The sequence below is a fragment of the Perca fluviatilis genome, chromosome 14, assembly GCF_010015445.1.
Source record: "Perca fluviatilis chromosome 14, GENO_Pfluv_1.0, whole genome shotgun sequence".
Lineage (NCBI taxonomy): Eukaryota > Metazoa > Chordata > Actinopteri > Perciformes > Percidae > Perca > Perca fluviatilis.
In genome coordinates, this window is record NC_053125.1 from 31,692,031 (window position 1) to 31,718,401 (window position 26,371).

Here is a 26,371-nt window from a genome sequence, read left to right on the forward strand (position 1 = left end):
TTTTTGTCGGTGTAGTGTCTCCGTGTGTCAGTCTCAGTCATGTTCGGTGCTCTCTTCGCGCCTCAGAATTTTGTCATATCTAGTTCCTGTTTTTTGGGATTCCCTTTGTTGTTTTTTTGGGTCTCCTGTTCTTTGGTGTTTCTTCAGCCAGGAATGAGTTTTTGCCGGCTTCATCCAGGACTCTTTATGTTGGTGTTTACCTTGTGTTTTTTTTTAATAAATCCTCAAGCTCAAACTTTCTCCGGCCTCTCTGCGGTTTGGGGTCTTTATATTCCCTGAACTATAACAAAGACATTAGGCTGTATTTCTAAACACTGTAGTTTTTTTTATATATGCCTAGTATTTTTCTGGGACAAGGCAAATCAAAGTGCTTAGCATAAAACACTATTTTTTATTATTGGTATTTTTATTGTATAAATTCTCACATACAACGTGTAGCAAGCTTTCACAGACACCCAGCGAGTAAGTATTTTACGGTGATTTTTTAAAATGTTATTACGATGCATAACTTACTGGAACAAAACTGAGCAACGTATTGTTGCTGGTGACAAAACCACTGATTAAATATATGTACATTGAAGCAATGTTCAAGACCCGCTGATTGCTGTCCGATTCTCTCATATGAATGCCCGCATTGCATTGTGGGATATGGGCTTTGAATGCTCCCCTATCTGATCATATCGTAGTGTTCTGTCTTACTGTAATATTTCCCCGGGTAATGAGACCAAAATAATATTAAAATAAAGAAATGCATACCATGATAACATCTAAATAAATGTTGATAGATGTAGTGTTATAGTTTATCAATAAACAACAAAGCAATCCAGCTTCACTGACTGAAATAATAACATAGTATAATAAATACATATAAACCATCATAAGATCTGGTGAATAAATATTGATTAAAAGGGTGGTTATAGGGCTAAAAATACCAATAATAGCAAATGGCAGAAAGATTTGTGCTGTGATCACCAAAGATGCTTCCCATTGAAATACTTTAGTTAAAAAACACGCTGACCATCACGGAAATCTTTAAAATATCGTAATAGATTTATTTTGCGTGATGCCATCACGAACTGCCGTGAGAGCTAGGTTGTATTATATACATTTATAAAGAACATTATTTAATATCTTTGCTGGATTACGAATATTGCCTCAATATTTGTCCTGCAGTAATGTTAACGTGTGTACTTCCTGTCATGAGCTGCTGTGAGGAACAACTCAAACTAATAGAGGTTCAACATTTGAACAGATGTAATCTCTCTCTTAAATGTCCCTGTGGTTCACAGTTTGTATCTCAGTCAGTAATGGTAGTGCAACAGAGGAAACATACACACATAATAAAGAATACCTTCTCTTCTGTGTCTCTGTCCCTCTCAAACCTTTTTTTTTAAACTGTAAAGCTAGAAATGATTAGGGATGGGTAATACCAAACTTTTATTAATTCAAAACAATACAGATACTTTTAGTTACAATTTCATCGATACAGAAACTGATACATTTCTTAAAAGGGCATGTGATTTTTATTTTTCAAATAATGGTCTTTTAGAAAAAAGATAATTACACATACTGGCCGAAAAAAAAAAAATTACAAAAGCAAATATGAGTCCAATAAATAAAAATATGTATGTTAAACAATAGTACAGTATTATAGAGAATACTGACTAAGTAATAATACAATAAATATAACATAATTATGAATAAAATAACAAAAACATACATATTTGCACTTTCTTTAAGATTTCTGTATCTTCTTAGGGGTGTGTAGTTTTATGTGTAAAAAAGGTTACTTGTGTTGCTGCTCTGTGCCACTTTTTTTTAAATCACAAATTGAGCATCTTGTGCATATTTTTAATGACAGAAGAAAAGTAGCACCCCACCACACTACACTTTTTCTGCCAATCTCCATCTTTTTTTTTTCTCCACCTCTGTTTTTCAGTGTATATCTGCATCAAGTAAACACTCATATATACATACATACATACATACAACATACAAGGGGATGATTGTATAATGGGAGATGATTTATTCACATGAGGTTATATGAGTGTAAGTATAATGGGCAAGTACTAAATTCTACATTTTGATTCACATTTATATTGTAAGTGTTAATAATTAATGGTCTTTGTGACACCCTGACATGTTCACATCATGACTTGTTCCTCTTGTGGTTAACAAGTCTGCTTATAGCAGCTCCGTGGGTGTGAAGTCCATTTCACCTGACTTGGGTTTTCTTTTCAGATCTCACAGCAGAAACAAGTGTCAAGAAGAAATAAAAAGAAAAACTTTAAACTGTATTTCCCTTTAGCTAGTAGACATTTCTGTGATCAAAGACATCAAATCAAACAGAGAGGTACGGGTGCTCTTCTTTGTCTCCATCACTTCATGGTGATGAAGGAACATTGGGACGTTTCCATATACAAGCAGTACACGGACAGCTGACATTTCATTACCAATGATGTTTACTGAACGTGCTCTGGAGATGACATGCAGACAGCGTGTATCGCGTACTACTTCTGTAAACAACTGCAGACAGTTCAGTGCTCGAATTAGAGTGAGGACTGGGGCCCCCCCATGAAAGCAACAAAGTCAAAAATCTGACAGGGTCTCTCATATCTGAAGGTGTCTTCCATATGTGGCATTGTAATTCAATGTAACATTGGTTGGGCTGAAAATTGCCCGAATGCTATTTTATTAGGCCCTTAACTACCCTGTGAATATGGCTCTATTTGGAACAAGAGCTTTTCTTCCAAATATGGTATGCTAATGAATATTCAGAATGAGCTACGCGAGCTGATTGGTTTGAGCAAACTACATAGAAACACATGGGAGACTCGACAGCAGGTCTCATATTTCAGACACTGGAAAGTTATACATTGTTTGTTGGGCTATTTCGTTATTAAATGCACTTCTGAGACTTTTTTAAGCGAGAAATCAACTATATATAGCTCAAATATGGGCCGTTTTACGAAAATTGATGGCTAATTGCAAATTTGGTAAGACTGTGTGTCGGAGTTCAGCCGCTGGTGCTGCCTCGCCGCCCGGCCCGCTTCCTTAACAGACCCCGGCCTGCTATGAGGTACTTGGAGCTCCGTCACGGCTGGCAGCCCACAGCAGGGACTACCAACACCGCCGCCCTGACAGAGCTGCAGGGCCTTCAACTCCCTCTTCCTGCTAGCTAAATGGCCCGTGTTGTGATAGTGAGAGAGCCGTCAGCGCTTGTTACACCAGCAATCTGTTACCACATGTTACACACATGTCACGCCACTTACACAAAATCTAACTAAATGTCTTATAAAGCTAACAACGGTGTCCGGATTTCAAGTTAATATTTGTGAAGAGTAGCTAGGTGTTAGCTGCGACTGTCCCTTCAATCCTAGCTACAAATCACGGATAGTTAGCCTTCGCCTTTAATTCGAAAGTAGCTATATTTACAGTTTGAATTTCGTACGCACGTCTAACAACATCTAACTATATGTCTTATAAACCTAACAACGGTGTCCGATTTCAAGTTAATGAATATTTGTGAATTCCAGAGGAATTCTAAGAGGAGGCTAGCTAGCTCTCATTGATGGAGCTACATCCAGCCGCAGGCTTCATCAATGAGACTCACGGACAAGCAGCGTTTATTTCCCCAATCGTTTGTTTAAATAACTCAACACATTATAATTACACACATTAAAAGAGTAACTGGAACCTGTGGTAAGAGAATGCTGGCGTAACAAGCTCTCTGACCGTGCTCTCACTCACATACACCGGGCATTTAGCTAGCAGGAAGAGGGGAGTTGGAGGCCCTGGAGCTCTGTCAGGGCAGCGGACGTTAGTAGTCCCATTAGCCCAAAACGGTGACTTTGCGCGGGTATGGAGTGCTGTGGGTTGCCACGCCGTGACTGAGCTCCATTTACCCTCACAGCAGACCGGGGTCTGTGAAGGGAGGCAGGCCGGGCAGCGAGGCAGCGACACAGGCAGCACCAGCCTCTGAACTCCGACACACAGGCGGACAAAATTTGCAATTAGACATCAATTTTCGTAAAACGGCCCGTGATTTGACCTCTACATAGTTGATTTCTCGCATAAAAAAGTCTCAGAAGTGAATTTAATGGTAAAATAGCATTTGAACAATGTATACAATTTCTGAGATCTGCACCGACTCTAGATTCAGAAGACCAGGGCTCTGCAAGTTTCGCATTGAGCGTGACAGTCACTCATTTCGGTCTTTTGTCACGCACTCCCGCCACACATTGTATTTCTTACGTGGAAAAACTATTTATAATATATTTAATATGCCGCAGCGCCCAAAATGTCTCTGGCCGCGCCGCCTTACTATGGAACCGGCAGGAATCAAGCGTGTCTCCCCTGGAGTTCTTAGTCGAGCCTGCCACTTATCAGCCAATCAAAAAAGAAAGAGGCTACACAATAGCCAATCAGAAAATAGCACTATTGTATCTGGGTAAGATTTAATGCAACAGCCAATGAAAAAAAGCATAGAGCAGCGTACAGACACTTCCCTAAACATTCGCTCATTCAGAGACCAGAGACCCAAACAGGGCTCTGTGTCTGTCAGATGGTCTGATATCTACCGTATCAGCAGAGCAATCATGTAATGCACAGCAGATTATTTTCTGAAATATATTGACTGTTATAACTTTATTTTTCTCAAAATATCACGACTCCTCCAAAACTCAGATAAAACAGATATATTTTGAATGTGCACAACGTTTTGAATATGAGCAGAAATCTTGCTCAAACAATTCTGTTTATCAATTCATTAAAATGAATTAATGTATCATTGACATTAAGGAGGTTAAATCCTCAACAAAAGATGCAAAAAGGAAGAGTAAATGATGCTAGGCTACATGTGCTGCTGACTCAGATTTAATTAGGAAAGCTGATCTACAGGAGAATTAATAGATGAAAGCAATACAGAATGCCTGAGAGCCTTACTGCCATATATTTCATTATGTTTTTATATTTGGATAATAATCTATGTTTAACATTACATAAAGATTTCCAGCATGAATTGATTCAGAAAAAGGTATAAATAGGTGCACAAAAATTCACCAGAATGCAGGAAATGAAGAGTTTAATGCTCAAAATTTTCTGGGGGAGGACCCCCAGACCCCCTTTATCATAAGTCACCATGCCATGCGGAAATTGAATAAATACTTTGTATTTGGTTGAATTGTCAGTGCCATGTGTCAAATCTTTTCTTTTTAAATCTGAGCAATTATTAATAATAACAACAAAAACACTAATAATAATAATATTAATGAACGACCGCTACTCCGACGACGTACGTCCAACCCGCCACCAATCTATGATCTTTTTTTTTGGTGGGGGTGTCACTCTTGCCTGTCTTCAAAACTTGAGAGCCCTGGAAGACTAACTGATCTCAGGTCAGTTGTGTAGCCTATGCAAATGTTGGGGCGTGACAAAGAGACAGACTAGAGCCAAATGAGGAGGAGCCGCAATAGTTGACGTCTAGGCGGCTTGTTGAGATTCGACTCGTTTTCAGAGGCAGTTTCAAATAGTGAGATTTGCAGAGGAAAGAGGTGTCAATGGGATTTAGAGGTTCTATGTATGTCCTAGTTACCCACTAAACTGTCATTATTCAACTATGACAAGGTAAAATCGGTTTTGCATTCTATCACCCCTTTAAAGACATTCAATTAAAATATAAAATAAAGACCTGAGCCTACCCTATGCTTATGAACGCAGCATGACTGCACTTCACCATCACACCACTAGGCTATGTAAGCAAACCGCATACGATCGATTTGACAGCACTCGCAAGTCCGACAAAGTCACCTTGCTTTTGAGGTAAATACCACCAATACATCTTAAATATAAATATCTGTGGCTATCCTGTCCTTTCAGAGCTCCAGAAACCAGTTCCCGATAGATATTTTGAAACACCTGTCAGCAATACAATGCACTCTCTGATGGCGAATATTCAGTGAATAGGCTACCCGACAACATCTCAGTGCAAATTCTAAAATGGTTCGTCTATTTCTTTCCACGGTTCAACACATGACACGACTGAACACACAGGTGTTGTTATCACTACGATGTACATTATAAGACTAGAACAGAGTTTGGCTGTGCAATGACTTTATTCATTTCTGCCAGTTAGTGCATTTTCCCGGTGTAGAAGTTAAAGACTACATGCATTATTGTGTTTGACACTGAGGATATCCGGAGACGGTGGTCTGGTTCAAATGAGTTACTTTTATTTCCTTGTGAAATTGAGAATGACACTCAGACTAAGTTGTTTAGTCTATTTCTTTGTACTGCAAAATTAAAATGAAATATGGACTATTACAATCAATAATATGTTGAAATGAATTAAAAGGAATCCTTTTCTAGGCTATTTAATTGTATAGCCTTGTTAGGTTGTGTGTGGGGTGAGCCAACTTTTTTATGAGATAAAGAGACCACCTTAAAGACAAAAAGATAATTCAAGCACTGAGACAGTTACTCTACACGTCACTGTTACACACTGGTGTTGTACAGGGTACACTGTGTACACACTACCCAAAACAACAGTGACTACTTTTACATGCACATATGTACTTACAGAAAATGAGACTGAAAGAAAGAGAATAAGAGGATTTCCCTCCAAATGTGGAAATATAATGAGCTATTCCTATAAAAAGATATAACTACAAATTTTTTTTTCGCTACTTCATTCTGCTTCTCCGGGAGTCCCGTGGGGTTTCTAGGTGGTCCATAGAGGCAGAGAAGTTTGCTCCTGCTCTGTTATTGAGAGGCAAAAGGGATATCAAAATACACTGACCAAAATTATAAACGTAACACTTTTGTTTTTCCCCCATTTTTCATGAGCTGAACTCAAAGCTCTGAGACTTTGTACACAAAATGCTTATTTCTCTCAAATATTGTTCACCAATCTGTCTAAATCTGTGTTAGTGAGAACTTCTCATTTACCGAGATAATCCATCCACCTCACAGGTGTGGCATATCAAGATGCTGATTAGACAGCAGGATTATTACACAGGTGTGCCTTAGGCTGGACACAATAAAAGGCTACTCTAAAATGTGCAGTTTTATCACACAGCACAATGCCACAGATGTTGCAAGTTTTGAGGGAGTGTGCAATTGGCATGCTGACTGCAGGAATGTCCACGAGCTGTTGCCCGTGAATTGAATGTTCATTTCTCTACCATAAGCCATCTCCAAAGGCATTTCAGAGAATTTGGCAGTACATCCAACCGGCCTCACAACGGCAGACCGCGTGTAACCGCACCAGCCCAGGACCTCCACATCCAGCATCTTCACCTCCAAGATTGTTGAGACCAGCCACCTGGACAGCTGCTGCAACAATCGGTTTACATAACCAAAGAATTTCTGCACAAACTGTAAGAAACCATCTCAGCGAAGCTCATCTGCATGCTCGTCATCCTCATCGGGTCTCGACCTGACTGCAGTTCGTCGTCGTAACCGACTTGAGTGGACAAATACTCACATTCGATGGCGTCTGGCACTTTGGAGACGTGTTCTCTTCACGGATGAATCCTGGTTTTCACTGTACAGGGCAGATGGCGAACAGCGTGTATGGCGTTGTGTGTTTGAGCGATTGCTGATGTCAATGTTGTGGATCGAGTGACCCATGGTGGCGGTGGGGTTTATGGTATGGGCAGGCATATGTTATGGACAACAAACACAGGTGCATTTTATTGATGGCATTTGTGTTCGGTCCTCACTAAGTGTTGTCCACACAAACGTATACTCAGCTAATCAGACAGCTAAACACTCTCCTAATCAAGCTCCAATGGGCAGGCTCATGTGTTGATTTTGGCAGTTTAATCAGGTTTATGTGTAAAACTGTGGACAAAGAACAAAAAGGATATAGAACTGAAAATAGGGCATCATAATGCACATAAAACTTCACATTTTAGAGTGGCCTTTTATTGTGGCCAGACTAAGGCACACCTGTGTAATAATCCTGCTGTCTAATCAGCATCTTGATATGCCACACCTGTGAGGTGGATGGATTATCTCGGCAAGGGAGAAGTGCTCACTAACACAGATTTAGGCAGATTAGTGAACAATATTTGAGGTAATAATAATAGGCCAGTCTTTGGGGCCAGAGGAGGCAGGGGAGGAAGAACTCTGCTGTCCTCTTCTAGACGATCGTAGGGCGGGATCTCCTATATCAATTTAATGTACTTCATTTTTTCATGCTCATCATTCTGTTATTGGCCAAAACACGTAATATGGTATGATGCTCCAAGGGAGGACATCCTCCCTAACCAATCAACAACCAGGATACAAGATTGACAGCGCATTGATTCATTGATAATTTCCGTCATCATGTCACTCTGTGAGTTTTGCATCAGTCGAGAGAGACTTATTTATTATTTTATTTTATTACATTTATATAGCCCTTTATCATAGACACTCAATGGGCTGGGGGTGGGGGAGGGGACTGCTCTAACACCAATAATGTGTAGCACCCACCTGGGTGATGCACAGCAGCCATACAACACACTCTACGCCAGAACGCTCACCACACATCAGCTAGTTAGGGAGGGGAACATATTTTTTGTGTGGTGGGGAAGCCAGAGAACCACGCAGAACCGCAGGGAGAACATGCAAACTCCACACAGGATTGGAACCCAGAACCTTCTTGCTGTAGGCCACAGCACTAACCACTGGGCCACCTGCTGCCCAACTTGACTTGGCACTCTTTTCTTTGAATTTTTCCCATCCACCTTTCTCCTTACGTTTTCTACTAGCCTTTGTTACGTCTAATGATGTAGGTCTATAGAAAGGGTAAACAAAAGGCATCACAAGGCGATTTGATTTCGCCCCTGATGTAGACCTACTCTTCTTCGTCAGTTTTTTGTACACGTAGCATAAGTGATCGTATTAAGCGCCCCCGCTGTTGGCTGTTAATATCACTTCATTTGACTTTTCGTGCCGGCGGTTCGTCAGCTGGACGCATCAGCTAGCAGTATAGCTTAACGCGTTACTTCGCGTTAGCAAACGCAACAGTTAGGTTGTTGTAGCAGCTCTGAAGAACACGTTAAGCTAAAAATGTTTGGGGTGCAGTAGCAGCAGGGCTGCCGAGCAGTTGTTCAGTAACGTTACTCCAGGCTGGAGCCACAGCAGGAGTAACGTTTACGGTGACTACAGCCTGACCTGACGTGCTGCTCTACACTCCTCCGCACGCCGCTAATCCCGAACGATGACAGACTGCTGCACGGCATGGACGATGTGTTTGGGTCCAGGGACACCAGGGTCCGCCTGGCAAAACGTTCATTTAATTCATTAAATGTTATCTCAATAACAAGACAAGGATTTCATGAATTGTAATCATTAATTTAACTCTGCAAGTAAACCAGACTAAAATTAATCCTAAGTAAATAAAATTAAAATAAAAGAAGGAACTGATTAGAGGGTCCGAGTTTTAAACTGATTAGGTATAATAATTTCATAACCCAATGTGTACTTCTAGCTTTGGTTCCTCCAGACAGTAGTCTACACACGGCTACAGATTTGACTCGTTGATGCCCAGAACATGTCTGGTATCTTAGAGCATTTTGCTGCCTCCTCCTCCATAATTTTTTTCCTTTTGGGTCTGACTTTCTCAGTACCACCTTTCCCTTTTCTTTTGGCTTTCCATCATTAGACTCAGACGCTGTCTGTTAACGTTACTGATAGACTTCCAAACGTTACGAGGAAAAAACAGAGGTGTTCAATGGCTTTACGTCACAGGCCGACCAGGGCTATGCCATTTGGGGAGGGGAGCTCACTGATCCCCCTATCAGGGGCGGATTGGCCATCGGGAATACCGGGAACAATCCCCCAACGAAACGTCCGGTCCATTTCAGGCCGAACCGGCCGGTGGTCAATACGTTTTTGTTTTTTTCTTTCATACGCGACCGGCCTGGCCGGCCGTTCAGCTGCAGCGGAGCGCTGTGTCTGTTTGTGTGTTTCAGACCGGGCCAAAGCAATACTTTCAATCTTGAGGGGGATACGAGCGGCCCCTCCTAACTTGGACTGATCCTCGTTTTTCCTGACATCCGATTGGCTCAAACTTAAGGGCCGCCAAAAAAAGAGGTTTACTTTCAGTCAGGTTTGGATTTGGTGATGTGAGGTAGGATAGTTTTAGGTTTTTAGGAGTTTTAGGCCTGTATACCTGAGTTGTTTCTGTCTCCAAATTTTGCTTTGATAAGCTAATTGTTTTATATTCTATTGTTGCACACATACAGTACAGGCCAAAAGTTTGGACACACCTTCTCATTCAATGTGTTTCTTTATTTTCATGACTATTTACATTGTAGATTCTCACTGAAGGCATCAAAACTATGAATGAACACATATGGAATTGTGTACTTAACAAAAAAGTGTGAAATAACTGAAAACATGTCTTATATTTTAGATTCTTCAAAGTAGCCACCCTTTGCTTTTTTGATAACTCTGCAAACCCTTGGTGTTCTCTCAATGAGCTTCATGAGGTAGTCACCTGAAATGGTTTTACCTTCACAGGTGGGCCTTGTCAGGGTTAATTAGTGGATTTTTTCCCCTTATTAATAAAAAGCAAAGGGTGGCTACTTTGAAAGAATCTAAAATATAAGACATGTTTTCAGCTATTTCACACTTTTTTGTTAATACATAATTCCATATGTGTTCATTCATAGTTTTGATGCCTCAGTGAGAATCTACACTGTAAATAGTCATGAAAATAAAAAGAAAACACATTGAATGAGGTAAGGTGTGTCCAGGTGTGTCTTTGGCCTGTTCTGTACATCTCATCAGGAGGAGAGAGGAGAGGAAGCAGCAGGAGAGAGGAGGAGGAGGGAGGAGGAGGGAGGAGGAGGAGGAGGAGCAGCAGGAGAGAAGAAGAGGAGGAGGAGGATGAGGAGGAGCAGCAGAAGAAAAGAGGAGGAGCAGTAGAAGAGAAGAGGAGGAGGAGCAGTAGAAGAGAAGAGGAGGAGGAGCAGCAGGAGAGATGAGGAGGAGGAGCAGCAGGAGAGAAGAAGAGTAACAGCAGGAGGAAAAAAAAAAGAGAGAGGAAGAGCAGGAAACAGACAGGTAAGGGGAAGTGTGCAGGGCTGGGTAGGCAATCATATTAGGCATATCAATCTATCAGATATTTACATATAGGATAAAATGCCAATAGTTCCACATACTAGATAATAACTTGACTGAAGCACAGATTGAATAAGAAAATGTTTTATTCTTAGTCATATTTATAACTGATGTTCTTCTCATGCATATGTAGCTGCACAATCAGTAAGCAGAGGCAGGGTCCATCACAGGGGAAGCTGAGCCAGGGAGCCAAGCTGAGAAAGTAAGGACACACACACACACACACACCCACACACACAAATCTCTATTTTATGGGACTGCATTGTAGTTTTTGAGTATATGAGTGTGAGTATTTGTAACTATTTTATCACTCCAAATGACAGAGCACATGACATTCTGGTAGTTAGCAGTATACTGTGACTTATGTGTGGAGATTAGGTTTTGCTGACCTGGTTGTGTTCAGTGCAGTGGTGACTTGCTTATACAACCTGAGGAGGCAGGTGTCATCCTAAAGTTTCTTGAAGGTCTTCAGCGTAATCTGATTCTCTTTATACCATAAAAACAATATTAGAATTAAAATAACTGCAAAAAATCCTTCTGCTCGTGCACCAAGGGCACTCGCATAAAAGGCCTCTCCATCTTAAAGTCCCGGGCTGAATTTCAGTCCCAGTACGGCCCTGCCCCCTATATTTCTGAATATCCTAGACATGGTTTTGACCTGCACTTTGTTAGTGCTTTCTGATTAGCCTGTGTCAGTAGGGAGTTGGATTGAGAACCGGAGGGTTATAAGTACAAGTCCCCATACGGACCAAAGTAGGGTGGTGGACTGGGAGCTGGAGAGGTGCCAGTTCACCTCCTGGGCACTGCCAAGGTGCTCTTGAGCAAGTCATCAAACCCCCAACTGCTCGGGGCACCTTTCCATGGGCAGCCCCCTCACTCTGACATCTCTCCATTAGTGTGTGTGTAGCATGTATAGGTACTTAGCATGTGTGTGTGTGTAATTCAGGCCTGTTTGCAATAACAACAGAGTGAAAACATTGTAATTTCCCCTTGCAGGATTAATCAAGTATAAAGTATACATGAAGTGTACATTATTATTGAAATAAGAGGCTGCTGAGGCCTGCTGTTCGGGTTGAGCAGGTGTTGGTACAAACTTGCAATGTATAACTATTATCAGACCGGCCCTCGTGGCCCCCGAAACACTACCGGCCCACCGGAAAAAGTCCCAACTCTCCCGATTGCCACTCCGCTAACTGCCCACTGATATACCCGTGCAGGTGACATGACTCTGTGTTGTGTCTGAAGTCAAAGGTTAACTAACTAAATGACCTATTTCCTGTCATGTACTGGAGAGAAAACCGCACAGCCAATACACTCCAGTCAAAGAGGAAGTGGGAGGGTCTAACTGCTCTGACAAAAAGATTCTAAGTGTTTCTGGTCACTTCACCAAGAGGGAGAATGAAGGAAACATGTCTTGGGCTCCGTAAGTAACTCTGAGCTGATCACATTGCAATCAATATACTTATTAATGATGAAGAGAATAATGAAAATGAAATGAAAATGAAATGAAAATGAAATGAAAATGAAATGAAAATGAAATGAAAATGAAATGAATGAAGATTACCCAAACAAGGTCATCTTTTTGAGTCTCTGACCTTCTACTGGTCCCATCACTTGCATTTAGACACAAATATACTGTGTATACTTGTCTTATCACACAGCATAGTTTGAATCAACCAGTGTATATTTTCTGACGGTCGATCTTGTTTATCATTTTAGTATTGACCTCACTGCTCTGCTGCAGAACAAACTCAGGTTAGTAAAATTATGCACAGTCTAAAACTGATCGGTAAAAAAATTGGTATTTATTGTTTTTGAAAGAGACAAACTGAAAAAGGGTTCAAATGACAAATTATCTTTAAAATAAAATGCCACTTCACACACAGTCTGGATATTTTAGTTGAGTTAGTGCCTTTCTGCTCACTGTTTCTCAAATTATAGTTGCATATTTTAATCAAGTATAAGTAATTCTTCATTATTTTTTGGGATTTTAGAAGGACTTAAAATTTGGGTTTCACCACAAAATGTCTGGGTCCTGATCTAGCTAATTAATGAAGTGAGCTATTGCTTTTATAAAACGTTTTTAATGTTACATTTGTACAATGAATGTAATGTATGCTAAAGGCGGTTCAGTGTTAGCCAAAAGTCAAATCGTCCCCTTGTGATTTGTTAGAGCATTCTGTCCTTTGGTAAGTTTTGATTTTAGTAAAAACAAGAACAGCTTAACACAAAAAATAAAAACCTGCCATGTTAGAATTCACAACGTTTACAGAGGGTCGCTGTTTTGGGTAGCGTTACGTTACAACACAGTACACAGAGCTTGCTGAGACCGATCATTTTTATGTGATTAGTTAAGGAGTAGGCTACTATAAAATCCACTTCCTCTCATGTATCACGGCAATAAGGCCGCACAAATTAAACCAGGTGACATCCTTTACTGTCAAATTGGGAAAACAACAAATACAACGGGGTGAAGAAGGCTAGTCTAAACATCTGTTGTGTGCTAAAGCATGTAATAAATCTTTTCTGATTTTGTATTTGTTATAGGCTAGGCCTACTTATTAGCTACAGGGCCCTACAGTGTAATGTAATACAAGGATAACCAGAGCTTTTCACATCTTGACTTGTACAGGCCAGAGTGGCTGGAGAGATTAGCTGGAGCCTAAAAAGTCAAAAGGAACGCTAAAAGTGGGGATATTGCCGTTTTTGCAAAGAAAATTCAGAGAAGTGCACAGGAGGAAGAGGAGGACGGAAATGAAGAAGGAAAAGGCAGTAAACTATACTATATGTTTTTAGTCTTACATTTTTTTTTCAGGCGCAGAGTGAACCTTATTGTGCTTTTTAAGGACTTCATATGCATTGTATGTGGTTATTGTATCATTGTAATGTATTTATGAACCAATCAAATTGGACTTAAGAACTTGCTTCCTATAACAAGAGTTCCAGTTTAATTTTAAACCAGCTTTGAAGTAGCAAAAACTCCAAACTCATGTGAAATCATCAACGTTATAGACCCAATCACAGTGTTTGTTTTTCAATAACTTTTGGGTAGAAACGTCCCGTGCCCCGGCGTGACGCACAATTTAACTGCGCTTGCAAATGTTTAGCTTGAGAGCTAATTTACCTGTTGGGCCACAGAATTAAACTCAAAACCCAGAACAGAACAAAACATTTTATCATTCTGGTAGGACATATATTTAAGAAATATGTTTGAAGAACTCCCTGCTGGATAACACGTAAAATCATCTTTGGAGTACTGTGTGACCAAATCAGGCAGTAAGATACAGGGAACGGGAAAACTCACGCAGACCATTATTTCAATTTAGCTCTAACCTTTTTTTAGTCTGTTTTGCAAATACCTCCATACAGTAGCACGGCACTGCAAAAGTAGCAGCTAGCAGATAATGTTAAACTTAATGTTGGGATGTGTTTTTTTGACATTCAATTTAGTTTTGCTGAAAATACAATCAATTCCCTCCAGTCTCTCTGACTGTGAGTCCCAGCAGATCTCAGATGTTTAAAGATGAGTCTGTCTCTCTGAGCTGTGAGGAGGACGACAGCTCTGCTGGATGGACTCTGAGGAGGAACACAACCAGAGAAACCAGGACTCAGTGTGGAGATGGCTGGGGAAAAACTGCTGGTTCTTCCTGTAAAATCAGCTTCATGATTCCAGGGGACAGTGGAGTGTACTGGTGTGAGTCCAGAGAGGGAGCAACCAGTAACAGCATCAGCATCACTGTCACTGGTAAGATCAGACTGTGGAGTCAGTATTGATGAAGCTGTGTGTGAATGGATGACATGCTGTAGTTTGTCTCTGTGTTGAGGTGGACCAGTGATCCTGCAGAGTCCTGTCCTCCCTGTGATGGAGGGAGAAGACCTCACTCTGACCTGTAAAACAAAGACGTCCTCCAACCTCCCAGCTGGTTTCTATAAAGATGGCTCCTTCATCAGGAATGAGCCTGCAGGTCACATGACCATCCACCATGTTTCCAGGTCTGATGAAGGCCTCTACAAGTGTCACATCAGCAGTGTTGGAGAGTCTCCACCCAGCTGGGTCTCTGTCACAGGTGAGGAGGTTAAAGGTCATTATTCATCTTAGGACGCTTTAACACCTACAGTTCGGTAGATTCATTTTTCATTTAGTTCAGTTTATGTTCACACTACATTTTTTCATGTGCACCAAACATGGTCTTTAAGATGATGATGATGACGTGGTCATTAGGTTATCGATCTGAAAGTTATCGTCACTTTAATCATTTATACGTCTGTAAATTGTGCACAAGGTGGAAATTGCAGGCTAGTTAATGTAATGATTTTTGGTTCACTTCCTGTGTGTGTCTGACTGCATTCTCACATGAAGTGATCGAGTACTTGGAAAAAAAACAGAGACCTCTGTATTCAAGCGACCAGAGTTCTGTTATTTGGTCTGCAGCAGAGTTTGAATTGAATAAGCGGTCCCCCACCGCCCCCAAACCAAGGAAATGTTCTGACCAAACGCTCCAGGGTTGGTTAACACGGTGTGGAAGCAGCCTAACACACCGTCTGATATTAGATATTTCTACCTCTAACTAAACTAAGGGAATTCACTCAGTTACAAACATAATACACAACACTGAAGTTAAAAGCCTAAATCTTCACATGAAAAAGGAGGAACAGTGAAACAGCTGAACATGTTATCTACTTACTTTTATTTCTATGCTTTTAATTAAATCGTTTTTTGTTTATTTTAGAGAAACCCACGACTACAAGTCCTCCTACAACCTCTGTCAGCTCTGGCTCCACCACTTCTTCCTCTCCACCGAGCTCCTCTCCTCCTCCCCCGCTCTCCTCCTCCCCTTGTGTTGGGGTCTGCTGTTTCAGTCGGTGTCCTGGTTCTCCTGGTTCTCCTGGTTCTCCTGGTTCTCCTGGTTCTAAGATGCATCCGTATGAAACCTAGAGGTTAGTCTCAATAAGACTCATATTGCTCTGCAGATATAAAATTTCCTGTTGATATTTTCAATTCCAGAATTGGACTGAAGTGTTTCTTCAAGTCAAACGTCTCTTTGGATTCTCATGAATCACTATTCTGTTGTTGACAAACCATGCTCACCACCAGGGCCCTTTAGCATGCTCCGGAGCTTTCGATTGAATCACATAATCTTCTTCATGTTTATATCTTTACGGATGTCTCTTTAATGATTAAATTGATTGAGATTGATATTAACTTTGGTTTATTTCAGCTGAAGTAGAAGCTGGAGATGATGACGTCACATACAGTGATGTCACAATATCCCGTAACCCGCAGCAGCCAATCAGACGGAGCAGAGGTAAAGATGTTTTTATTGAATTTCAGAAAAAAACATGTGTGTTCTTGGTTTAATGTCTTGAGAGGATGTTTGGGGAAAATTTTATAAAATTATATTTTATGTGAAAATCTAAATAAATGTTTTTAGTTTTTTACACACAGTAAGGTCTATTTTAGTAGATAACAGCGTGTGTTGTGCTTGTCATGAGAGTCTGGGTGTTTTGTACCCTGTGGTTAAAACAGCTCTAACACCTCTAACAGCTCTAACAGTCCTGCGCGGTCATCCAGTTTCCTGTTTCTCATAGCAACCCTTCAGCTGAGTGGGGGTCTGTTCACGCTTCTCTGCAGGACACAGGACAAAACCAAGATGATGTGCTGTATATAAACTATAGATTTACAGATATACATATCTCTGTATGTTATGATCACTTACAATAGACCTAAAGTAAGGGAATATGTTTATGTAAACAGTAAATTGCTGTTGTTGAGGAAACCTCAGGAGCAGCACGACTCATATTCACATACATGAAGAAGATTCTGGAGACTTTGATGACTTCCACAGAAGCATTTAATGATCTCTGGATCAAGGAGAATCCGGAAAAACAGTCCAGTTAAAACCACGTTAAATTGTAATACCTCCCAACTCTGAGGGTCTGGGAGTCTCTAAGGTCTCGTTCTGACCTTTAAAATCTGATCTGAGTGATCTGGGGTCTCATTTATAAACGTTGCGTTACACACAAAATGGGGCCGCTTTCCCACACAAAGGTTGTGATTTATAAAAAACAAACTTGATGGAAGAATGTGCGGTCCTCCACGCAAATCTGAACCATGCGTACGCATTACATTTGAAGCCAAAATAGGAATTGGCAACGCATGACGGTGAGGTGGTGAACTGAAGTCAGACTGCAGAGAGTAAATGGGAATAACTATAGAAGAAAAAAATAAAAAATATTGGCGCCGCGCACAATTTTTTCACTCCATATCATCCATGTTACCATGAAGATCAAATCCAGCAGTGTTATTTGCACTTGTACTCAGTGATAACTGTTGTTATTTGTGGTTAAAAATGGTGCGTACAGGGCGGGATAAGAGGCTGATCCATGTAAGCACGCTTGTAGGTAATCTCTGATTAATAAAGGGAACATTACTTACAGGTGCGAGTAACACACGGTTTTATAAATCTGACTTTTTCCTGGCATACGCCATTTTAGGCGGCTTTGGCCCGGACCGTACACTTATAGTAAGGATCCTACGCACAGTTTTATAAATGAGACCCATGATCACTAGTAGACTGCTTACACTGTAAAAACTGTTACCTAGATATAACTTACAAAAATTAAGACATTTTCCAACCACTTTTTGTTAGTTCAGCGAACTATCTTGTTTTTTAAGTAGGTAAACCTCAGTAATAAACATTTTGGTTTATGCTAAATTATTAAGTAAAGTCTACAAAAAAACAAAAATTAAGTTTATCCATCATCAAAACAGAGAGCATTTTAACCACAAACACCTAATTAAATTAAATTAAATTTAAAAGAAAAATTGATTCAAATCAAATCCTGCACTTATTTTTTTTAATGTTGACAAATTCTTTATTTCTGTTTTAAAAGTGCAATTTACTCAATATAATTAGTTAGCATTGGCATACATTTATCAAAGAAACAAGAGGTATTTGATTCCAGCATTTATTTAACAGCTAATAAATCCAGTCATGGCAAAACTAAACTGAAATAATTTACATGTTTGATATGTTGCTGTACTGCTCCACAGTACAGCAACCTTTCGGTGTATAACAGTAATCTTGAAGGGACACATTTGGCCATTTTAAACATCAAAGCTTAACAGTCAATGATTTGACATCATGGTTTTAAATTGGCAGATTTTCCTTTAAAATTTACTAGTTTACATACTAGAACATATGACTTCAGCTTACCAACTACAGTTTGATAAAATATCTTCAGTGACTTTCACTGGAGTACATCAGTGAAATCATTATAAAGTAACAGAAAAATGTTCATGAACATGAATTATGTTATTTTATAATGATTTCACTGAGTACATCAGTGAAATCATTATAAAATAACAGAAAAATGTTCATGAACAGAAATGATCATGGACGTTAGTTTTGGACCCAGTGCAGAGTCCCACAAGTGCTTGAAAGGCCTTCATGTACAACTCAACAATACGCTCATCAGGCCGAGGAAAATGTGCAAGGCCAACAGTCACGTTTCACTGCAAGAAGCATGTTTTTGAGGCTTATGAACTTGGAGGTTGGTTTTGGGCGCAGTGCATCAAGTCCCACAAAAAGTCTTTGAAATACCTCATAAGTTCTCAAACTTTGCATGGATACTGGAGATTCAGCATGCATGTCACCCCGAGTACAGCAGCATGTTCTGGCCAGATTGCAGAGATTTGTAAGCACTGGGTTTCTCTCTCTCAAAGATGCCCACTTCATCTGGCATAGAACGTCATACAGTGCATTTCCAGGTCCTCGTGCACACTGCTCTCTTCAGTTTCCTGTATGACAGACAAACAGAATACCAATATTAAGAAACTGTCTCATGTATTGTCATTTAAATCAAAATTAAATGTTATGGTTATATTTTGAACTTAAGATAGCCAATAATTTTCACCATGACTTTTATTTTGCATTGGTTTACAGATTGTTAAATGTGCGTGCAAGGATCCCCTGATGCATGTATGAGGTTACATTAGCATATGGCTTTTTGAGACCTTACTCAGTCTGTAGATCCACCAATGAATGCTGGATATTAGTTTAAGTATAAGAAATAAATTAAGCTTTAAAAGTTGATGCAAACGTACTTCCAAAACTGTCTGTATAAGGCAGTGTATGTATTTAGGACTGTCACATTTATTTGGGAATGGACTGGTAGTGTAGCTTTTTAACCTTAAAATTTGTTATGTAAACCAGTTGAAACTTTTTGTAAAACAAAGTAACTTACCATGTCCATCCAACTGGAGCAAGAAAACAAAACAATGAACTTGTAATACATGTATTCCTAAAACCTATAACTTATTTTAACCACTTTAGCCTCACCTGTATCAGTTCCATCAACATTTCTTGATGTGCTGACCATCACCAACACCACCTCTGGTTCAAACTGAATAGCTCCAGGAGCTTTGGAGTGGTCTTGTCCAGCTGAGACATACATGTTGATTCCAGTGGAACTACACTGCACCTGCCAAACTCCTCGTTTGTCTGCAAGATTCCCCCCATAAAAAACGTTTTTGGATTACATAATTTTTCATAATAACAGTTTGACACAAAAACATGTATTGCAAAAATCTTTGAAAGGTATATGTTACTCTGATTGCTTACCTAATATGGATCTGAATGAGACAGAGCTTTGTGGGGGTAGCTGCAATGCTTTCTGGAGTAGATTTGATGATCTCCTTGAGAAACACAAATCAAAAATTTAATATAACCACATGGAAATATTTTGGACAACATAAAATCTGTTTGCTGATGCTAAAAGACGAAAAACAATATTTACGAAACAGAAAAACATGTATTGCCTACGTTTTTTTGTCTTCATGGATATTCTTTCAGTTAGTTATTTTCTATGCCACAGGTTGCTCCCACTAACGTTACCATGCAGGCTAATCTGTATAATGAGTGTGAAGAAGTACAAGCAGCAATCCTGCACATGGCTTGCAACAGTTTAGTCAAAGCTAGTAATTCACATTATTTTATTTTATCTTTATGGCTGCTTAGCTTGAGGCGAAGTTGTTTAAGACTAGATTAAAACCTACCGTTACTCCGCCATCTTGAGTCCAGACATTCAGACATTGGGCTATAAGAGGAATTGTCAATTTATTGAAATGTTCTACTAAAAAGGGTCTACCATTTGATGTTAATAAAAAAAAGAACACAAACCGCATTTGACTAAAAATAGACTGTTTAATTTTAATGTTAGCTAATTGTTTGAGCTTAGTGCACATTTGAAAACGCATCATGGCATCCTCACAATCCCCACAGTTGGTAATGTTAATGTTAGACAAACATATGGAAACCGAGTGCTATTTTAGCATGAGATAGAGAAAAATGGACATTCAATTTACAACCTAACTTTCACCGATAAAAATGGTTACTTACCTGTGTTTTGAGAAGTAATGTCCTCCACAAGCACGGCAAAAAACGTGGACAGCAGCAGCCAGTTCGGTCCGCATTACAGCCGCGGCGGGGACTTCGTTCCGACACGTTCTCCCGTTGCTGGGGGCGTGTCCTGACAATTACTTTTGCCGTAAGTCCTTAAACTGAGTTTGGTGAAGTCAGTTTGTTGTAAAATACAACAAAATGAATTTTATGGTAGAAAGGTGCAAGTTCCTAAAACATTCACACTTTTCATTTTTCTGTAACTTAAACTTAAAAAATAAAGGAAATTAATTTATTGAAAGAAATATAAATTTTAAAATAAAGTCCTATGGACAGTTCCATTGCTGTTTCTGCTACAGAAATTCACCAAAAACGGAGAAGAAGAGCATAGTCACTTCCACTTCCCATATGTCAATGATCATAACATGACTAGCTAGATTATAATTTTCTCTTAATACATCCGTGGAGAATAATAACTTTCTCCACTGCTCATTTTATAAAGGCCGCCGCAAGAAAATGTCTTTGTTTACGTTGTATAATGTGCTGTTGGATTGCTTTTTATTTTGCATGATTGCAGCGGCTAGCAGTGAGCTAACGTTAGCTCAATGATCCATGAATGATGTCTTTTTAATAATCTATACGTTTTTCTTGCAGTAGCCTTTCTACAATAAGCCGTGGTAAAAGTTACTATAATCCGTTCAGGGAGTTGATAAGCAGACAGATTAGCTAGCTAGTTGATAAGTCATCTACTTCCACTTTATAAACAGATAGCCATAGCAGGCCGTTAACGGTTACGTCAATGGTTACTTCGCTGCTGGAGCAGTCAGCTACTTTAGCGATGTTTAACGTTGGCTAACAACGTCAGCAATATATCTTGTGTAGAATCCAGAGGGAAGGGCCAGGGAGCAGAGACACAGTATTTAGATGAAGTGAGCTGGTTTGACCATGGAGATGGGACATGCTCCGCTTACCTTCACCGCAGTTGTGTGCGTCAGCGGCCGTGGGAGAGGGTGTAAAAGAGAGGTGTGGCGATGACATCATCGATTACGGATCCGTATTCACCATCCATAACGAAACCAAAGCGAGAGCCGTTTTCGGATTTTTTCACCCTGAGACCAGGTTTCAAAAAGTGCGTTTTCAGGCAGTGCGTTTGCAGGATTCGTCTGGACCGGTCGGCCTAAACGATGCAAAACTGTTTCTGTTTGCTTACAGGCTCATACTCATCAACTAAATCATACATTAGAAACTTGCTGTCAATTGAAAAAGTGCCGCCTACAGTCTGTCTCTGTGCCGATAAATGTACGAATGCAGGAGTCATGCTATGTTACTGCTGATGAAGAACCGAAATTTCATGATTTTGCCATTTCATAATAAAAGCAATTAAATTAGAAAATAAGGGGGCTTTTATTGTGAAGAATTTATATGAAATAAAACCATTTCACAGCCGCTGATTTGAGTTTGCCAGCTTTCTCCGTAGCAAAAACAACGCTAACTAACTCTAGCAATGCAAGACTAATAAATAACTAAAGGAGATGATGTAAGAGCAGGAATATCTGGAGTAATAGCCTTCATTTTGGTGAATTCTGGAACATTTTACTAAAAATAATGTTACCGTATAGCAATTGGCTGCCTTTTCCAATGAACAGCGCTGCAAAAGCTCCAAAGAGCAACAAAACCCAGACATCAATAACAGTATCATTTTAACATCACACACGATTTAGTGTTTTCTGGCATGAGAAATACTTTGTGTAGCTCTGCTCACAGCTCAATAGGGGGCGCCCTAATGTGACACATTTTCCATTCTCATTAGTGGGGGTTCCACCAACATATTTTTATGAGCATTTTGGAGTATCGCGTTAGAAAATGTTGATGGAAAACGGCAAAAATAAAAGTCTTAGTTTTTACACTGTTTGAGGTGGTTTTTGCCTTTTTCAAAAGAGTTAATGTGCGGAAATGGGAGATGGAAACAGCATTGCCAAATAAGTTGTGACGTAGTGAACATGTAACTCACATGACTATATAGTCCCAGTATCCATCGGATGGGAGAAAGGTTGGGATACAGGTCCCATCCAGGGTGTCAATTACACTTGTGGCACGAGCTGCGTGGTGGAGTTACAGTGCACTGTAGCCTGTGCCTCAGACATGTTGGGAAAAATGACTAATTGGTTCAACACCTTGAATGGTATGGCCCTGCACGTTGCTACACTCTGTTTTGCCTCTGTTCGCTTCGGACCCCAAATGTCTCTTCCACAGCCCTGTATTCTGCACAGGTGGCCCACTTGTACAATGCTACCTTTCTCCATTTAGCCAAAGAACTTAGCTTCTAAACTCTTTGATTTAGCAAGCCGGTTTGCAATCTACAACCATGCGTAACGTGAAACGTAAGCTAACGCTGCAGTAGTCTGGTTTTATCGCCCTAAATCAGTTGAAGGAAAAGCTTTGAACTTTCTTTTTGCGAGATTTTAAAAGTTTTTCTTTTAAATTTGCTTGACAGTTAGATGGAAACATGACTACTGTTATTAAGAATGTGGACACATGCTGCCTAAACCACCTCCAAATGTGTTTTTAAAATCTGATCTCAATGCACCCTGTGTGTTTTCACCTGTACTTAGAGCTGTCCTCTTGTGATCTGATCACTCAGATCTGATCTGACAATGGGGTGCAAGAGGCAAATATATTGATGGCGCCCGTAACAAAGATGCTCATCTAAATCTAGTTCAGTATATCTCTCCGGTGGAAAATTGACACATTTGTACATTATTTTGTGTGTTAATAACCAAGTGTTGTTTGTGCGACACCCTGACATGTTGACGCTGTGACTTGTTCCTCCTGCGGTCAACATGTCTCTAAAAAGATCAGCTCTGTGAGCGTGAAGTCCATTTCACATGAACTGGGTTTCCATTTAAGCCCTGACATTGTACTTCCCCTTATGTAGACTTTGACGACTTATGTCTTAAAGCTATATCCTGAAATTTGCTGCTAAAATGTATCTACTATGAAGTCATTTTCTAGTACTATGGAAAATAGTAGTATTGATTGTAAATAATCAATGTAATTTCTTTTCCAGAGAGTGATCCTGCTGCAATCTACTCTGGAGTGAGAAGAGAAGACGTCTGTAACGGACAAATAGTGATCAAAGACAGAAATCAAACAGGAAGAGAGGTACAGCTGCTCTTCTATGTTTCCATCTCTAGAAACATCTGTTAGAGGAGAACACACAACAGTTCAGCTGCTCACCTTCTATCAAACAAACATGAGGAAATAGTGAATTTATTTTTAGGTTCTATTTTCAGCTGCAGATTAATCCTGATCTGGTGCTCTAGTGAGTATTTGTGAATGAACTACAGTGTGTGTTCATGGTGATGAAGAAACATGTCATCCAGTGCAACAGGGCCCATCTTTACATTCATCTTCTACAGTTTTTTGCCCTTATTTTGAAAAAGACATCATTCCTCTAAGCAGCTGATAATGAATATTCCACCAACCTTTCTGTTTACATGCAGCCAAATAGGATCTCTCAACAAGGAAAAATCAGAGCTCACAACAAAGACAAATTGACTAATCAACACTAAAACACACAACCTACTACTAATATGACCTGATGAAACAAGCCCCCCACACACACACATCTCATGACCTCCGTCAGGAGGTCACAACAAAGAGGGAGAAGACACCATGTTCAATGTTTAAACTAGAGATGGCCCGATACCATTTTTTGCTTCCCAAACCGATTCCGATACCCGAACCTGTAATGTGTCATACCAGAGACTGATCCGATACCAGTGTGTCATATATTTTATTATGTTTTAACAACTGTATACTACTATCCCTGTATGGATGTGATATGATTTCTATCTTTGTTGTCGGTCTTGCTCAGGTTAAACTCTTTGTGAAACATGAACAAACAAACAATGAATGCCACAGAACTTTCTTTTATTGTCCAGTTTGACAGTCAGTTATAACGGAAAAAAATGAATAAACTACTTTAAAGTAGATTTTCTTCAGGGCTTTATTACGTAGTATCGGATCGGTTCATAAACTCCAGTACTTCCCGATACCAATACCAGCGCGTTTTAGGCAGTATCGGAGCTGAATACATATGAAATTCACTATATACAGAACAGGATGTGTAATCAGATGAGTCAGTATGTAGGGTTGTATGACTGACAGAGGGGAGAGTGTGTTGCTGTTGTAAAGTGTTAACTTAGCCAAAGGCAAACCTAGGACAACATAACCATAACCTAACCTAACTTTACCATGTTGGGCCCGTAGTAGAGAGAGATAATTTATCAACTTTTTATTAAGTAACTTTCTGATACTATGGGGAATATGTATCATTGACACGCTGACATCGTGGACTTGTTCCTCCCCGCGGTTGACATGTCTGCTCATCTTACTGTAAAATAACAGCTCTATTAGCGTGAAGTCCATTTCACACCGAACTACGTTTCCATTTAAGCTCTGACATCAGCAACAAGTGTTAAGAAGAAAAGAACTGAAAAGTTGTACTTCCCCCTTAATAGTAGACTTTTATACTTAAAAGCTATTATTTCATTTGCATTTAATTTTTAACTTATCAAACTTTAAAATTTTATTATGTAATTTTCTAGTACTACTGATTGTTGTAGGACTTCAAATAATCTGTATACTTTTTGCATAAGTAGTAAATATACTGTACAGCCCTGATATTAATAATGATATTTCTTTCCCAGAGAGTGATCCTGCCGCAATCTACTCCAGAGTGAGAACAACAGATGTCAGTTACGGATAAATAGCGATCAAAGAGAAGAAGACAAAAGGAAGAGAGGTACGGCTCCTCTTCTATGTTTCCATCTCTAGAAACTTCCCTTAGAAGAGAACACAGAACAGTTCAGCTGCTCACTTTCTACCAAACAAATAGTGACTTTAATTTTTTAGGTTAATATTTTCATTAGTTAATCCTGATCTGGTGCTCTAGTGAGTATTTGTGAATGAACTACAGTGTGTGTTCATGGTGATTAAGAAACACGTCATCCAGTGCAACATGGACCATCTTTACATCTGAAAAAGACATTGTTACGATTAAGCTGTTTACATTGTCAATATATGAATATTACACTAACATACAAACACACAACCTACTACTAAAATTATTTCATTTAACAAGCCACACACACACACACCACACACACACACACACACACACACACACACACACACACACACACACACACACACACACACATTCATATTACTGTTTACTGTGTTTTGTCTGAATATTTGGACAAATTCTATGTTGAAGCTTTGGCAACAATGGGCCTCATTCACCAACAGTTCTTACGAAGAAATGTGTTCTTAAAGCGCCCATATTATGCTCATTTTCAGGTTCATAACTGTATTTTAAGGTTGTACCAGAATAGGTTTACATGGTTTAATTTTCAAAAAACACCATATTTTTGTTGTACTGCACAGCTCTCTCTTTTCTCTTTTCACCTGGTTTCTGTTTTAGCTACAGAGTGAGACCTCTTTTCTTCTTCTTCTTCTGTACTATCTTTGACTGCACTCGCACATGCTCAGTAGCTCAGATGTAGAGCATGTCAGCTAGCTAACTCTAGAGACAGTAAAGAAAGCCTGTTTCTCCAACTGGTCAGTTACAAGGCAGGATCAGCTGGGAGACTTCTAAATGAGGGCGCATACGTAAATAGTTCTTTTGTAGATTATGGTGAACTTGTGTGTGTTGTAGCAGTGCTTTGCTATTGAGAACGACATGCTAGCGTTAGCATGCTAACGCTACGAGCTAACGGTTGTGGTTAGCCAGCTCATTTCGGACTGTGACGTCACAGTCCGAACCGATTTTGAACAGCTCACTAGGAGAC

At 39.8% G+C, this 26,371-nt stretch overlaps 1 protein-coding gene and 1 pseudogene across 6 annotated transcripts; both read left to right on the forward strand.

The window, feature by feature from the left end:
• Window positions 1–26,371, forward strand: part of LOC120572864 — a 642,621-nt pseudogene that overhangs the window by 497,756 nt on the left and 118,494 nt on the right.
• Window positions 11,032–25,323, forward strand: LOC120572858 (low affinity immunoglobulin gamma Fc region receptor II-like). 6 transcript variants are annotated; one of them, XM_039822362.1, is made up of 9 exons: window positions 11,032–11,058; window positions 11,249–11,317; window positions 12,408–12,538; window positions 12,835–12,870; window positions 14,597–14,860; window positions 14,940–15,182; window positions 15,846–16,053; window positions 16,335–16,421; window positions 25,229–25,323. In XM_039822362.1, the coding sequence occupies exons 3-7, from the start codon at window positions 12,514–12,516 to the stop codon at window positions 16,049–16,051; spliced, it is 774 nt and encodes a 257-aa protein (XP_039678296.1). In that variant the 5' UTR covers window positions 11,032–11,058; window positions 11,249–11,317; window positions 12,408–12,513; the 3' UTR covers window positions 16,052–16,053; window positions 16,335–16,421; window positions 25,229–25,323. The 6 variants fall into 6 exon arrangements, with proteins under 6 accessions (XP_039678296.1, XP_039678298.1, XP_039678297.1 ...); XM_039822364.1 differs by lacking the exon at window positions 25,229–25,323 and adding an exon at window positions 23,584–23,652 and having other exon boundaries at window positions 14,566–14,860; XM_039822363.1 differs by lacking the exon at window positions 25,229–25,323 and adding an exon at window positions 23,584–23,652 and having other exon boundaries at window positions 12,410–12,538.

Excerpts from the sequence above, each read along its gene's own strand:
- LOC120572858 (XM_039822362.1), top strand. The coding sequence starts at position 12,514 with ATGAAGGAAACATGTCTTGGGCTCC. Across the intron at positions 12,871-14,596 it reads CTGCTGCAGAACAAACTCAG|TCTCTCTGACTGTGAGTCCC; the intron begins GTTAGTAAAATT and ends AATTCCCTCCAG. Across the intron at positions 15,183-15,845 it reads CAGCTGGGTCTCTGTCACAG|AGAAACCCACGACTACAAGT; the intron begins GTGAGGAGGTTA and ends TGTTTATTTTAG.